The 16,333-nt window shown below is 44.1% G+C and overlaps 1 protein-coding gene across 5 annotated transcripts in view; it reads left to right on the top strand.

Moving 5' to 3' along the window:
* The window catches only part of Tmprss4 (transmembrane serine protease 4), a 36,471-nt gene extending 28,754 nt beyond the window's left edge, over positions 1-7,717 (top strand). For 3 of the 5 annotated variants that reach the window (XM_087212439.1, XM_087212440.1, XM_087212442.1), the window contains 5 exons: positions 960-1,126; positions 4,140-4,238; positions 4,499-4,641; positions 6,582-6,731; positions 7,166-7,717. In XM_087212439.1, the coding sequence (XP_087068565.1) occupies positions 960-1,126; positions 4,140-4,238; positions 4,499-4,641; positions 6,582-6,731; positions 7,166-7,177 (571 nt within the window). In that variant the 3' untranslated portion in view covers positions 7,178-7,717. Of the gene's footprint in view, positions 1-959; positions 1,127-4,139; positions 4,239-4,498; positions 4,656-6,581; positions 6,732-7,165 lie in introns of all 5 variants that reach the window. The other 2 variants (XR_015451682.1, XM_087212441.1) reach the window with 2 other exon arrangements.
* Positions 7,718-16,333: the final 8,616 nt, after the last annotated feature.

Consider the following 16,333-nt stretch of genomic DNA (forward strand, 5'->3'; position numbering starts at 1 on the left):
GTGGAGGCCAGAATGCCCTTTGCTAGGTACGGGGGTCTGAGCAGAAGGTAGTGGTCCCAAGCTTGACCTCTACGTCGTGGAAAGCTATCAGATAGCCAGGGTTCTCACTCACTACAGCCCACCCCCCATATCCTTCACTCCATGAAAACTCTTCCCACCTCCCTGGGGTCCTGAAAACTCATTCCCTCCTTGCCAATCTTCCAGGAAGTGGTCCTAAGATCTAGAATCACTGTCATTCCCTCATTTTGCCCAGAAATTTAAACAGGTGTAGTCTCCCTTCAGGTTCAGCAGAGACAGACTTGGCCATATCCCTGGGAAGGGCCACATCCAGGCCCTCCTCACTTTCAGTCATTCAGCATCTCATTATTGCCTGCCCGGAACTAAACCCAGTGCATGGGACAGACCCTATCACTGCCTTCAGGCACACCCAGGCCAGGCCAGGTGTTCTTAGCTTTTTTGAGAATCTGGTAAGAACTATAAATCCTTTCCTGGAAGAACTGCACACTAAACTGTGTCTGGTGTGGGAAGAAAGACAGACGCACTCATACATGACTGACCACAATATGAGCACCACATGAGTAACACAGATGGAACAAGGATGGGGAGCCAGGCATGGTGAGGCATGCCTATTGTCCCAGCACTTGGGAGGCTAAGACAGGAGGATCAAGTTTGAGGCTAGCTGGGGCTGCATAGTAAGTTCAAGGCCAGCCTGAACTTGGGTCCTTGCGCTTGTGCAGCAGGTGGCAAAACCACTGAGCTAAATCCCCAGCCCTTCAAATCCCCTTTTAAGAACTTGGCTCCTGGAAGGTAACTCCTCTGACTTCCCTTCTTTACCTTGGTACCCCCATATTCCCAACATCATATTAGGCAGCCCCATCCACAGGACCCCGGGAAGCCAGCCCTTACCCACACCTCCTTGAGTTTGGCTCAGGCATAAAGCGAGCTTTGTCTTCCCCCAGGAAACATCTCGATTTGTACAACTGGAAAGTGAGGGCTGGCTTTGACAAACTGGACAATTTCCCATCTCTGCCTGTGGCCAAGATCTTCATTGCTGAGCAAAATAACTCATACCCCAAAGAGAAAGACATCGCCCTCGTAAGGCTACAGCTCCCCCTTACATTCTCAGGTGAGCAGTGGTTGGGCTGGGGATTTAGCTCAGTGGTTCTGTTGCCTGCCTTGCAAGCACAAGGACCCAAGTTGGATCCCCGGTACCAAAAACAAACAAACAAACAAACAAAACCCAGACATCAGGTGAGCAGTGGTGTCTAGGGACAGAGACCCAAGCCCCTCTGGCCGCTTCTGCACTCACTCTGCCTCTAGACCACTTAGTGGACTTGAGTGCACTTTCCCTCTCAAGACCTCAGCTTGCCCATCTGTTTCTGACTAACACATCGGCCCAGTGTCACATGATCACCTCCCCCTCGAGCCGCCATCTGTCAGCACACCATCCCCTGCCACAGATTCCTCCAAAGTCTCTTTTCTCCATTTGGAGCACACATGAGAATCAGATTCACCCAATCTTGGAGTTGTAAGGGACCTTTTTAAAGGATCACTTTGTCCATTACCCACTCACTCGCAAGCAGCGCCCAAGAGCCTAACAATATCCCTGCCAATGCATCATTGTGCTGCTGCTCGAGTGGGGAGCTCATTACTTCTAAGGCACCTCATAGAATCTTTCAACAGTTCCGTTAGCTGTCCCATGCTTATATTGAGTGATTTTTAGATTAGTGTTTCCAACCGTGAGGGGGCCACAGGACATAGGCACCCAGAGAAAGAGTCAAGTGAGTTTAGGAATCATTGTCATAGTGTAATTCCATTCTTGGAGCATATTAACATATTAAAGGTATGAAAAGTGTTTTAAAGGACCTCTTCTATTGTATGAAACCCACTTTTTCTTGGGGGATGGGATACTGAGGGCAGAACCCAGGGCCTTCACACATAGCTGTATCTCCTTTTTTTTTTGGTTGAAGCAGGGTCTTACCAAGTTGCCCAGGCTGGGCTCTAACTTTCACTCACAGTCCTCCTGTCCCAGCCTCCCAGAATGTTGGGATTATAGGCATGGACCACCATGCTTGACTCGAGTCCACATTTTCAAAATTTATTTGACCACAGACTCTTTTTTTTCATACACTTCTCCTAGAATCCCACAGAACAAGTAGTGGGTTCCCATCAGAGGGCTTAGCTGCCAGGGTGTCCTGAAACCTAATTCTCTTTCATGGTTTTTGACTGGAATTTGCTTTAATCAGCCCTGGTAAGGTGACAGACATAGAGACAACTGCCTTTGAAAGGAGAGTTTACTACCTACAGTTTCTGGGAGAAGGGGGCATGCAGGCCCCTGTGGGGAAATACCAGGTCAGTTGCAGCTTGGGGCGGAGGGTTGGGCACAGCCTGGAGTGCTGACTGTGGTTCCAGGCACTGCAAGGTTGGGTAGGTGAATTTAAGCAAGCTTGGAACAGGATAGTGAAAATAATTTTCTAAGCCAAACAGGTTCATCTTTAGTTGTCAAGGTCCTGGCCCTGGGGTGACATAAGGAAGAAGAAAATACTGGTTTTGTGTGTGACAGTTAGACAAAGGAGGTGGCTGGGCAGGGGGGGTGCTTTGCTTTGGTTGGTTTGTACATTAAGAGCATGCTCACAGGCCAGAGGTTTTTTTTTTTTCTTGAAGATCTTAAATTTATTTTTATTAAGTAAATTATGGATTTAAAAATTCTTTACCATTAATTTATATTTTTTTTAATTTTATCTTATTGGTACATTTTAGGTACACAATATAATGACATTCATCATTGGAAATTTGCACCTTTACATAATCTCTCTTTGTTCTTATTTTTCCCCCTTCCCCTCTCCTCCCTTCAACCCCTCCATCCCTTCCTATTTACAAAGACTTTGTTTCCATTTTTTCATTTTCTCATATTAATTCCATTCCCCTCTTTCCTTTCCCTTACCCCTCCCACTTCCCCTTCCCCTATGCCCCTTTCCTTCCTATTTCACATTATCTATTATACCTTTTAGTCCTTATTTACACTTTCAGTTTCTCACACAAGGGAAACTGTTTAGTATTTACACATGTGTGTCCTATTTATTTCACTTAAGAGTATTGCCTCAATGTGCATCCATTTAGCTATAAATGTCTCTAATTTCTCATTTTTTATGGCTGAGTAGTACTCCATTTTATAAAAAACATATTTTCTTTATCCAGTCTCCAGTTGATGGGCAATTGGGCGGCTTCCAAGTTTTAGCTATTACAAATTGTGCTGCTATGAACATGGGTGCACATATATCACTGTGGTATGATTCTTTTAATTCTTTGGGGAAGATCCCCAGCAGGGGAATAGCAGGGTCAAATGGAACTTCCAGTCCTAGTTCTTTGAGGTATCTCCATACTGATTTCCACAGTGGTTGCACCAGTCTACAATCCCACCAGCAGTGGAGCAGGGTTCCTCTTTCCCCACAGCCCCACCAGCATTTGTTACTGGTTGATTTCATGTTAGCAGCCATTCTTTCTGGAGCGAGGTGGAATCTCAGCATTGTTTTCATTTGCATCTCTTGAATGACCAGCAATGTTGAACATTTTTTCATATGTTTATTTGCTATTTCTACTTCTTTGTCTGAGAAATGTCTGTTCATTTCAGATGCCCATTTTTGGACTGAGTTTTTAAATTTGGGAGGTCTGACTTTTTTAAGTTCTTTATAGATTCTAGATAGTAGACCTTTGTCTGAGGAACAGCAGGTGAAGATTTTTTCCCACATTGTGGGTTGTCTCTTCACTCTGTTAGTAGTTTCTCTTGCTGTGCAGGAGCTTTTTGATAAGAAGAGATCCCACCTGTTGATTGTTTGTGCTAGTTCATGGGCAACTGAGATTTTGTTCATAAAATCTTTTCCTACACCGATGTCTTCAAGAGTTCTACCTAACCTCTGTTCCAGCTGATTCAGCATTTCTACTTTAATATTTAGATCTTTAATCCATTTTGATTTTAGTTTAGTGCATGGTGAGAGACAGAGGTTTCTTATCTCTAGGAATTAGTTAACCAAGTCTCTCCCAGATCAGTAAGTTCCTCAACATGTCAAAGCTACATAAAACACACAGTTTTTAAAACATCATTAATAGAGGGTCTTCCTCTTCCTCTCTGCTCTTGGTAGGCACAGTCAGGCCCATCTGCCTGCCATTCTTTGACGAGGAACTTGCTTCAGCCACCCCACTCTGGGTTGTTGGATGGGGCTTTACAGAGCAGAATGGAGGTAAGTCCTGGGCTAGGTCTTTTTTCTCTGTGACTGTCAAACTTTACTAGAAAAAAAAACATCATGTAGGGCAGGAGATGTCCTTGTACAAGGGAGAAGTTCCCATAGATGATGGGAAGGAGAATCAACCTTCAGAAAAGTCCATTCTGGAAGACCAAGCCCCAGGGTTCTTGACATAAAGCAAAGAGCTTTGGTGACCCAGGGAATTAACCTGGGCTGGAAATAGAAGATAAGAACAAGAATGTGTTTCAACCTCCCAGGGAAGATGTCTGACACTCTACTGCAGGCTTCAGTCCAGGTCATTGACAGTGCCCGGTGCAATGCAGAGGATGCATACCAGGGAGAAGTCACTGAGAAGATGCTGTGTGCAGGCGTCCCAGGTGGTGGTGTGGACACCTGCCAGGTGGGGCCTCCAAGGTTTGTGGGGAGTTCTATGCTAGGGATGCAGATCCTAGAGAGATGTAAAAACCCAAACGCTGCATACCTCACATGACACTTCATCTATGGTGGACACTTGATGTGTGATGAAGGGAGGAAGAAAAACAGGATGGGAAGAAATGAATATAGTAAGATCAAGAGATAAGAATGGATGAGTGAGTGGGTAGATGGATAAATGGATCCAAACAAACAGAAGGATTTCAAATGTCTTGTTCCTGTACAAAGATGATTTTACTCACCTTCCCCATCCACCCTTAGTTTTCAATCCTCTACAGTATTATTATGAACCCCTCGAGGACAGGGATGCCAGGTCTCTTTTCTCATGACTGTCCTAAGATGCTAAACTTTACTGGAAAAAAGCATCTTGTTCTGGATAAGTCCTGGTGCATGTCTCCTCCCAACCCTACTGGCCATCAGGGCTGCTTAGCAATCCCCTCAACACCTATACTTCCCAAAGGATCTTCAGACCATTTTCATTAAAATTCCTAACTCTATTCCCAATCCCACACTGGTCATTAAAATCCTTCATTAAAGAGACATCTCTCAGCCATCTCTTGTGTGCTGTAAACATCGGGGTTTGGAGAACAGTGTCTGCCCTGGGGGAGCTCACAGCAATGGGGATGGACATGCATACACAGGCAGCTGGGCTGTAGTGTTAATGGGTTCAGAAGATGGAAGCCAGAAATAAGATGACTCACAGGCGTGCATTTTTCACTATCTGACATTTACTTTTTGTTTGTTATTTGCTTGTTTACTGGCTCTCTCATCCCATTTGATTCTAAGCTTCCTGAGAGAAGAGATCTTTAGGGGCTTTTTCTTCATTAATTGAACCTCAATTTCCCACAACAGTACCTGGTACCAAAAAAAAAATGTTTTTTTTGCACATTGAGGCAATACTCTTAAGTGAAATAAATAGGACACACAAGAATAAATACCGAAGAGTTTCTCTGGTGTGAGAAACTGAAAGTGTAAATAAGGACTAAATGTATAATAGGTAATGTTAAATAGGAAGAAAAGGGGCAAAGGGGAAGGAAGTGGGAGGGCTAGGGGAAAGGATAGAAGGGAATGGGATTAATATGAGAAAATGGAAAAATAGGAACAAAATCTTTGTAAATAGGGAGGAATGGAGGGGTTGAAGGGAGGGCTGGGCAAGGGTGAAAAATAAGAACCAAGAGAGACTATATAAAGGTGCAAATTTCCAATGATGAATGTCATTATATTGTATACCTAAAATGTACCAATGATTAGAATGAATAATCGATAATGCAAAATAGGAAGAAAAGGTCCAAAGGGGTAGGGGTAGTGGGAGGGGCAGGGGAAAGGAAAGAAGGGAAAGGGAAAATGATGAGAAATGGAAAAAATGGAAATAAAGTCTTTGTAAATAGGAAAGGGTGGAGGGCATGAAGGGAGGGCTAGGAATGGGGAAAAAATAAGAACCAGGATGCATTATGTAAAGGTACAATTCCCAATGAGAAATGTAATTGTGTTGTATACCTACAATGTACCAATAAAAGAATTTAATTTTAAAAAAAAAAGTTCCTAATACAAAATTGGCACTCTGTAAGTGGTGTTAGATCAACTTAGGAACTACCCAGTGAAACAAAGACAACCAGGCTTCCTTAGAGGAAGGGGCCCTTCAGAGCCTTCATTTTGCTGGTGTGAGTTGTGCCTCCCTGAGCAATGGCAACAGCCAACCCACAACTTATTTGACCACAGACAGAGCCCCTTTGCCCCAGGAGGAAACAGCATTTGAGATGCAGAAACAACGTGAGCATGGAGAGGGTTGAAGATTAGAGAGTGCTGGGGAGTGCAGGGGAGCAAATGGGCCAGGTTAGGGAGAGGAGGAAGGAGGCCACCCCGGCCCTGCCCTGCCCTCCCAGCAGCTCCTATCCTGACCTCTCACAGGGTGACAGCGGTGGGCCCCTGATGTACCACTCTGAGCAGTGGCAGGTGGTAGGCATTGTGAGCTGGGGCCACGGCTGTGGGGGCCCAAGTACCCCAGGAGTGTACACCAAGGTCACATCCTATCTCAACTGGATCCACAATGTGCGGAAGGTGAGCATGTCTGTGGCACTGTGATGCCCTCCCTCTCTTCCTCCACCCTCCATCCTTAGATTTGACTTCAATGGATCTGCAACACTTTACATCTCAGATAAGCTTCCCTCCCAACAAGCTGTCAGCCTGAGATTCCACCATTAAGACTGTAATTCCTTAGGTCAGAGATTCCTGTTAGATACATGTACCTTAAAGTATGGAACACACGGAGATTTATCATTCTCTATTTTCTAACAGAAAGAGACTATCAGATCCTTTCCAGAGAGATTCTGATAAGGAAGAGGGTGGGAGAGTTTAGGAGACTTCCTAGTCCCTGGAGAGTAGAGAGAGAGAGGGCAAAGAACTTCAGCAAGGGAAGATAATCTTGCACTCGTCACCAATTTGCCCAGTTTTAAATCCTATGACTTTCTCTTCATCCTTCTTTTTCATTCTAGTCTGAGATGTAACACTGCTGTCCCTCTGCAGTGCTGAGCTGCTTCCCCCTGCACTGCCTACCTGGAGACCACCAAAAATCAGACTCAGAGCAAGAGCCCCCTTGGGCACAGGTGTCTTCCTGCAGTCTCAGGATTGCTTGAATCACCAAAGGGCCTCTGTTCCTGAAAGAGACCCCACAGCCCAGAGGTACCCAGAAGGAAGTCAGCTGCCTTAGCTCAGCCACCCCCAGGAGTGACACAGTGCACTGAACAGGACCAGCCAGTGGACCAGGCATCAGAGGCATTGCAGAACTGAGAAGGAACCTCTCTCTCGCTCTCTACCGAATGGAAGTGGCTCTTTCATGAGAGCCCAGAACACTAAGGGGTGAATGGAGGAGGAAAGGGCCTGACTAGCCCTCTCCTCCATCCATACCCAAGGCTAGTGGAGCAAGGAACCAGTTGCAATGTAAAATGTATTGTCCTACTGTTGGCATGACTACTGCTACCTATCACTTATTATTGATACTTGTATGGCTGTTATCATTAAACAGATGTGTGAAATCTTTGGCATCAGCTGAAATCTCTGAGTTGACTTGCTAAGAACTTACCCTTTATTCTTTGACCTGGAGATGAAGGGTACTGAGGAAGCATTTCTTAAAGTAGAGGCAGAGGAAAAAGGAGACATGGAGACCAGTTCTGCTGAGTTAGGACAACAGTGTGTTGCAAACAAGGAAGCCAGAGTGGTCAAATCTCATTCCTACTCAGGCCTTCTTTCTTTGTTGCAAATCAGTTGAGGGTTCTTTTGCTCAGTTTGGATGGAAACTACAAATTGGCAAAAATGCAGCTCAGTTAGAAGCTCCTGGCTTTAAGTGGCAATGGCCCTTGACCTTTAGTGTTACAGCTCTGGGGCTCTCAGCTACCTTTATCAGCTTCTCAGCAGCCAAAGCTAACCCTTGGCAGCTTTCCCAACAGCTTCTGCTGCATCTCTGGTGCTCCCTGATGAGCTCTGCAGATCTCTGGCAAACACTGACAATGGCTGCCAGCTGCCACCACCAGTTAGCCAGTTAACACCAGTCACCTGCCACCTTATATTGCCACCAGTCAATACCAATTGACCAGCTGATGCCAGTTATTGCTGCCAGTCACTGCCAGTCTCTGCCATTGATCTCCATTGATCATGTCTTTTGATCCTGCTCACTGCCATTGGTCTCTCGAACTCTTCTGAATATTTACAGCTCTTTTTAATGGGATCTGCTCTGTCCACTCTACACAGGATAAAAATGCTCAGATTTATACAGCTACTGGAGAGAAGCTTTATTTGGACCTGTGCAGCACCACAGGAGGTCAGCACACTGGAGGGAGCCCTCCTTGACTAAGCCAAAGGGAGCACAACTTATGTACAGTAGCAGTGGGAACTGGTCCAAGTTTCAAGCCTGCCAAAAAGTCATCTGGGATTGGTTCATGTTCAGATCCAACCCTGATAATTGGTTCAAAATGCAAACCTGCTAGCACAGTCATCTGAGGTCACAGGCTGGAGTCACCAGGAATGGCCAAAGGTCAGTCATCCAAGATTGATCAATGCTCTGAGCCAACTGTGGTCAAGGTAGATATCTGCTGTGGCCACTCTGTGGTGTCTAAGACAGCTGCAGCCGAAGCTGTCAGTCAGGGGGTGCCCCCTCTGGCTGTTGGAGAAAAGGAAAGGGTAGTGTGTTTCTTGTCTGGCTCACTTTTTCCCTCCTTCCCTCCCTCCCTGCCTGATATGAGCCAGGGTCAACCTACCTTTGGAGGGAAATGATTTAGGCATTCAAAGACAACATTCAAGCAGGGTGGGTGAAAAGAGATCCTGAACCTCTGAGTCCTGACTTCCACCCAGAAAGCACTCAGTGTGGTTCCTTTGAATTTTTTTAAGTATTACCTGCCAAGCAAGAGGCAGACCCCCAAGCTCTGGACTATCAGCATGAGTAAGTGCCTGCACTTAAAATGGTTGGAGAATTAAGCCCCATGGACTTCTCTGGCAGCTGAATGTAGGCTCAGGTTTCCTGAGGACCCTCTTGCTATAATTGAGTCAGATCCTACATAAAAAGCACACCTGTAATTCTATCTACTCCAGAAGCTAGGGCATGAAGATCACCAGTTTAAGATCAGCCTGGCTGACTTAGCTAGACTGTGCCTCAAAATTAAAAAAAAAAAAAATGTTTAAGGACTGAGGATCTAGCTCAGTACTACTTGGTTCAATCCACAATACTGCAGGGGGAAAAAAAAGACCTTAGATGAAAGATATTTGCCAATGCCTTACAAGACTCTTAGGAAATAGCAGAAATCTGCAATGGCCAAAAAATAAATAAATAAATAAACAAACAAAATTAGCAAACCATGAGTTGAAATTAAAGTAGTGATCTAGAAGCAGGGTTGCCTTAGGATAAAAAACAGAAACCTCCATGAAGGCTGAAATCAGAACTAAGCCCAGACCCACTGTAGACAGGGTATTTGAACCTGCTGCTCCCATGAGGCAGAGATGTCTGAGGGGCACAGGAAGTTCCAAGTGGAAGACCCTCTAGAAAGAAACATCTCCAATTTCTAGAGCCTCAGGAATCCCAGATCCTTTAAATATGAGCTCACAATTGAAGACCAGAGATGGCAATCATTAAAAACAGCCAATTTGGTGCCCCAAAAACTTCAGATGTCAGAATAATCAGATAATAACTAATTCACATTGACTATTTCTGTGTGCCAGATACTGTTCTAAGTGTATTGATTCATGTAACATTCACACAGACCTATAAGATGACACTATTCTTATTCTCATGTTATAGAATTAAAAAAAAAAACCCAGGAGTGGTGGCACATGCCTGTAATCCTAGCACTTGCAAGGCTGAGGCAGAGAATCACAAGTTTGTGGCCAGCCTGGGCTACATAATGAGTTCAAGCCCAGCCTTGAACCTTGTCTCAGAAAACCAAAAAAAGGAAGGAAGGAAGGAAAAGAGAAAGAAAGAGAACAAGACAAGACCTAGGGCACTGTGAGGTTAAGTTCCTTGTCTGAGATTATAGACTGGTAAATTGAACATGAGCGTTCTGACTGCAGAACGCATTACTATAAAATACCACACTATAGGGCCTCCAATATGACAACTTATTAAATGTCTAAATAAATAATTTTTTAATTATGGTAAAATATATCTAAAATAAAATTTACCATCTTAACCATTTTAAGTGTACAGTTCAATGATTCATACATTCCCATTGTTGGGTACCACCACTGCCATCCATCCACAGAACTGTTTTCACCTTGTAAAACTTAAACTGTATATACAGTACACGGTAACTTCTCATTTCTCCCTGGCAACAACCATTCTTCTTTCCTCCTTTTTTTTTTTTTTCTTTTTTGCAGTACTGGAGATTAAACACAGGGCCTTTAAACTGTGCTATAACCCCAGTCCTTTCATTTTTTTATTTTAAGTTTCCCAGGTGGAACTCAAGCTTTCAATCCTCCTCCCTTAGCTTCCTGAGCCACTGAACCACCATGCCCAGCCCACCATTCTACTTTTATCCATGAATTTGACTACTCCTATAAGTGGAATCATACAGTATTTGTCTTTTTGTTCTTGGCTTATTTCATTTAGCATAATGTCCTCAGGTTCATGCTACCATGTGGTAGCATGTGTTAGAAGTGCCTTCCTTTTTAAAGCTAAATAATATCTCATTATTTATATCACATTTTGTTTATCCATTTATCCACTGATGAACATTTGGGCTACTTCTACTGTTTGGCTATTGTGAATAATGCTGCTATAAGGGACTGGGGGTTTAGCTCAGTGGTTCTGCCACCTGCCTTGCAGTGCAAGGTCCTGAGTTCGCTCCCTGGTACAAAATAATAATAATAATAATAATAATACTATGAAGATGAGTGTATAGGCATCTCTTTAACACTTTATATGCCTAGAAGTGAAATTGCTGGATCATATAGTGATTCTATTTTTTAATTTCTTGAGAACTACCGTATCGTTTTCCATAAAGTCTTGATTTTTACATACATTAACAGTGCACAAAGTTTCCAATTTCTCCACCTCTTCACCAACATTTGTTATTTTCTGTTAAAAATACATTTTAACAGGGCCAGGGATTTAGCTCAGTGGTGCCGCTGCCTGCCTCGAAAGCACAAGGTCCTGAGTTGGATCCCCAGTACCAAAAAAAAAAATACATTTTAACAATCAAGGAAAAATGACTGGTAGATTTGAAGAAGAATCAAATGGAGCTTTTAGAAATAAAAACTAGGGGCTGGGGATTTAGCTCAGTGGTTCCGCTGCCTGGCTCGCAAGTACAAGGTCCCGAGTTCGATCCCTGGTACCAAAAAAAAAAAAGAAATAAAAACTATCATAAGAATGGAAAATTAAGTGGGTTGGATAAATAGCATTTAGGACATAGATTGAGAGAGAATGAACTAGAAGGTAGATTGAAGAAGTTACTAAATTTACAAGAGAAAGATCAAATGAAAGCAAGGCAATGAGCAATAGAGGCTAGATTGGTATGTTCTAACATATTCAGTTCCTGTAAGGACAGAAAAGAAACAACGAAAGAGAGATGCTATCTAAAAGGATAACAGTTGAAAATGTTCCAGAATTGAAAAGGCATGAATCCACAGATACAAGTATTGGAACAGCACAATTTTTTGGCCACTGGTGAGGTAAGGACATCACAATGGGAACACATAGCACAGCAAAACCTAGCTTCATCAGCAGGGTGCAAAAGAGACTGAGAAGGGGCCAGGGTCCCACCATCTCCTTCCAGGGTGCACTCTCAGTGACCTAAGTCCCTCGCCCTAGGCTCCATTTCTCAATGGCTCCACCACCTCCCAATAACACCACTCTGGGGACCAAGTCTTTAATACACGGATCCTTGGGGGACATTCAAAATCCAAACTTTAGCAATGGCCAGGGAAATATTCTCAAGGAAATGACATTTGAGCAGCGATCTGTCTGAATGAAGAAAATGTAACCTGAGGCTATCTATGGGAAGGGCATGCTAACAGAGAAACTGCATGCGCAAAGGCCCTGGGACAGGAGGAGCCCTGATATTTGCAGGAACAATAAAGAGAATAATGAGGCTAAAGTGGGCTGAGTCAGCAGGAGAACATCAGAAAAAGAAGATATCAAAGAGGCAATAGGGGCCAGAGCAATAGGCCATCTGGGCTTCTGTAAGTTAGAATGGAAGGTTCTGGGGGGGGGGCATCTGATTGTCATTTTTCAAAGATGTCATTAATGTGCAACAAAATTCACCATTTTTAGAGCAATGTTCTCCCGATTCTGTTCTGGTACAAGTAAGCAACCACCACCATGGCTGCATCAGTCCCAAAATGCCCTCTTTGTCCTTTGTTGCCAATGCTTCCCCCTTCCGAAGCCCTGACAACCACTGTTCTATTTTCTGTCCCTATAGTTTTCTTTTTCCATAATGGTATATAAATGAGACCCTATAAGGTTTTATTTTTTTAGAGCAGTTTTAGATTCATAGCAACACTCAGCAGAAGGTATAGTGATTTTTCAGGCACTTCCCCCACATGTGCACAGCCTCCTCCATTATCAACATCCCTCATCAGAGTGGTACATTGGTCACCGCTGATGAAGTAGGTCCCTTTCTGCATCTCAGTTCTGTTACTTAGCATAGTGCACTTGAGATTAATCCATGTTGGTAAATGGAACTTTTTATTACTAAGTGTTCCATTGTGTGGATGTATGTCAGTATTTCATCCACAGCTATAATCTGGGTACAATTTGTCCCCCAGAGGTTCACATGTTGGAAACTTAGTCCCCAGTGCTTCAGCGTTGGGCTGTAGTGGAACCTGTACGAGGCTGTACCTAATGGGAGGTAACTAGGCCATGGGGCTACACCCTCGGGAATGGACTAATGTTATCTCACAGGAGTCCAGATTGGTACCTTGAGAGTGGGTTGTTAAGCCTGGCACCATCCCTGACTCTCTTCCACTCTCAGTGTTTGTCTTTTCTGCACACACTTTAGCCATTGTGATGCTACCCACCAGAAGGCCCTTTCCTGCTGGCAGAGCCCAGCAGATGCCAGTGATGTGCTCTTGGAACTCTAGAACTGTGAGCTAAATAAACCTCTCTCTGTCTAAAGTACCTAGCTTCAGATACTTTGATATAGCAACATAAAAAAGTCTATTATATTCACTTACCAGTCAAAGAATATTTAGGTTGTTTCTTGGCTGTAGCAATGACAAAATAAAAACCTCTATAGCCAGGGATTTAACTCAGTGGTTCTGTGCCTGCCTGGCAAGCCCAAGGTCCTGAGTTCAATTCCCTGGGGGGAAAAAAACACCTCTATAAACATGTCTGTTGAAATAGACAGACATAAGAGATCAGACAGCACAGTTCAGTGATCACAGAGAGGAGAATAAACAAAGGATTCCCTACAACTGCCACAGTACCAGGAGGGGGTCTCAGGCACACTTCACAGACTCCCTGAAACAAGGAGATAGGGTTAGAGAAACCAAAGCAGGTAAGGCTCACCAGGCAAAGTGCTAGAGAGCTTCACAGAGAAAGAAAGCTGTAGAGATCTGCAAGGGGTCCCCTTGAATCTTTGGCTATTGACCAAGGCTGAGAAAAGAGCCACTAGAAAGGATTTCAGGGAGCAATCCCTGGATCCCACATAGGACAAGAAACAGTTCGTTCCCATTACCAACAGATAAAATGGCAAAACTTCAGAATTCAAAGGGTATAAGGAAGTGTATTCAAAAGATATTGCCTGAGTAGTGGAGCAAGATCAGTTCAACATGTGTCAGCTCCGAGACTGTTCCACTTAATCCTTGCTTGTGGTTCTTCTGCTAGCCTCACACATCTGCACTATCAGCTCAAGGCTTGTGGGGACCCTCTGTAGATCTCTGGCCCTTCCCCATCTCAGCACCTCTCCTTGACTCAGGGAGAATGTTGGACTTTGCCTGGGCCTCCTTCCCTGCACTACATTCTGGAAATTGCCCCAGGCGGTAAGTTGGAGCAATAGTAAAGCTTACCTTATTGTTTCTGTCTCTTATGAATCACAATTCTCCACCCCACTGTTGTCTAATGTCTGAAAATTGTTATACTTTTTTCAAATTTTCAGTTGTTTAAGGTGCAAAGGTAAATGGCCCCTGTGTTGCCATCTTGGCCAGAAGCAGAGATTAAGTAACCTATTGTAATTCTGTCTCAGCAGGATCACTCTGGATACTTGACTAAGGATGGCCAAGGGCAAAAGCAGGAAGATCAACAAGGACTATTGTATGATCCAAAATGAGGGCTGAGGGTGGCCTGGACCAAGACTTCAGGGATGATGGTGGTGAGGATAGTTGAGTCCATAGCACAGTACATTTTGAACATAAAGCTAATGGAATTTGATGATGCAAAGGTTTCAGGTGTGAGAGAAAATAGGAGTCACAGCAGACTCTTTTTTTTTTTTTTTTTTTTTTTTGGTTACCTGAATGACTGGATGAGTGAGAAACACTAACAGATTTGGGCTCAGAATGAGGTGAGACCACAAGTTTGGTTTTGTCGCTACTATCCTCCTGGCTCTGCCATACTCAGCTGACAAACCCTCCCTATCTGGAACAGGAGGCTCTGAGCTCAGTGATGGCCTCAGCAGGGCTTGGCTTTGGTGGAGCTTTACCTTAGAGGGGGCCCTCTCCTATTATTGTGGAACAGTCAGCCTTCTCAGAAAATCCATATATTTATATGGTGAGCACTTTGTAGTTTTTAAAGTATTTTACATCTGTTGCCTTATTTAATCCTCACAAGAGTACCATGCAGTAGATATAACCACCCCCCTTTTCCAGACTAGGGATGGATCCAAGGCTCAGAGAAGTGAGCTGGTTTGCTCAAGGACACTTCATTAGTAGATAATAGAGTGAGAGCTTAAACTCAGATCCATGGATTCTGAGTCCAGGACTGTTCTTTTCCATGTGCGCTTAGAGACAGTGGGAGAGGCCCCTACATCTTACCTGCTAGCATTATCAGTGATTTTGTTTCAGTGATGAACCATGACAGAACACCCTGCTGCTGCTGTGTGCATGCTTTGCTATTTCAGTAGATGTGGGTTCAGTCAGAATGCCAGGGAAGGTGCTGCCCACACACCTGGGGAAATTGGAGCTTTGAGGGCTCTGAACTAGGAGGGTCTTCAGTTTTCTCAGGCTTCAGCCTCAAGTCTGCTAGGCATATGACCGATAACATAGCAGGAACCAGAGACTATATGGCAAAGCCTCTCGATCGATCTCATGGCAAATCCCCTTTACAAATTTATTCATGTTGATTTCCCCTTGACTTCCTTTCTTCTGTCTGTGGCAGAGGTGGAACTTCAACTCTCTCAGGCCAGTCATTCCACCCGGCCTCTAAATCCTAACCCTTTGGGTCCACCTAAATGACTTTTCCCTCTCTATCAGCTACCCTGGCCTTTCCATCTCCACTCTCTTCCCCACCCACATTTAACCTGCACTGTTTTCTTCCTTCTTTAAAAGAAAGCCATTCTCTCCTTCCTAACCGGGCCAATGCCTTTCACAGCTAAGTTACTTGAAGATGTATTTCTTGTGCTGGTGCCACTCCCCCGCCCCACCCCATGACCTTCCCACCTGCTGAAATGAAGCTTCTGCTCCCTCCTCCACCTGCCCATTCCATTCTAATTGCTGGACTTGCTGAGGTCACCAAGAACCTTACTAAAGACTGACCCTTAATTTAGCAATGGCCACCCTGTTCTTAATACTCCTGGCTACCTTAGCCTCCAAGACTTCTCTCTGCTTTTCGCTTGAGCCCTTCTTCATTGGGACAGATGCTGGAATGCAGAGCCTTAAGGCCCTCTGCCTTCCTGGGTCCTTGATAAAGAAGAAAGAGTCTTTTAACAAGGTCATTTGAGAACTTAATGTCTGGAACCATTTGAAATACAGTCTGCGGTAAATCCATTGAAGAGAGGATTATGGTATAATGAGAAATTTGGTATTATAAAGTCCAATGATGTAAGCAAACACACACACACACACACACACACACACACACACATTGATACAATAGCCCCTTTGTCTATGATGTCAAAGTTCATGGTTTCAGTTACCCAATGTCAAAATATTAATATTTGTCCAGCACTTGGGAGGCTGAAGCAGGAGACCACAATGAATTCAAGGTCAGGCTGTGCTTCACAGTGAGTTCAAGCCAGCCTGAACTA

Source organism: Heterocephalus glaber, unplaced genomic scaffold (genome assembly GCF_053883595.1).
Source record: "Heterocephalus glaber isolate CG9 unplaced genomic scaffold, H.glaber_assembly_v1.0 deba00001429, whole genome shotgun sequence".
NCBI classification, from domain to species: Eukaryota; Metazoa; Chordata; class Mammalia; order Rodentia; family Bathyergidae; genus Heterocephalus; species Heterocephalus glaber.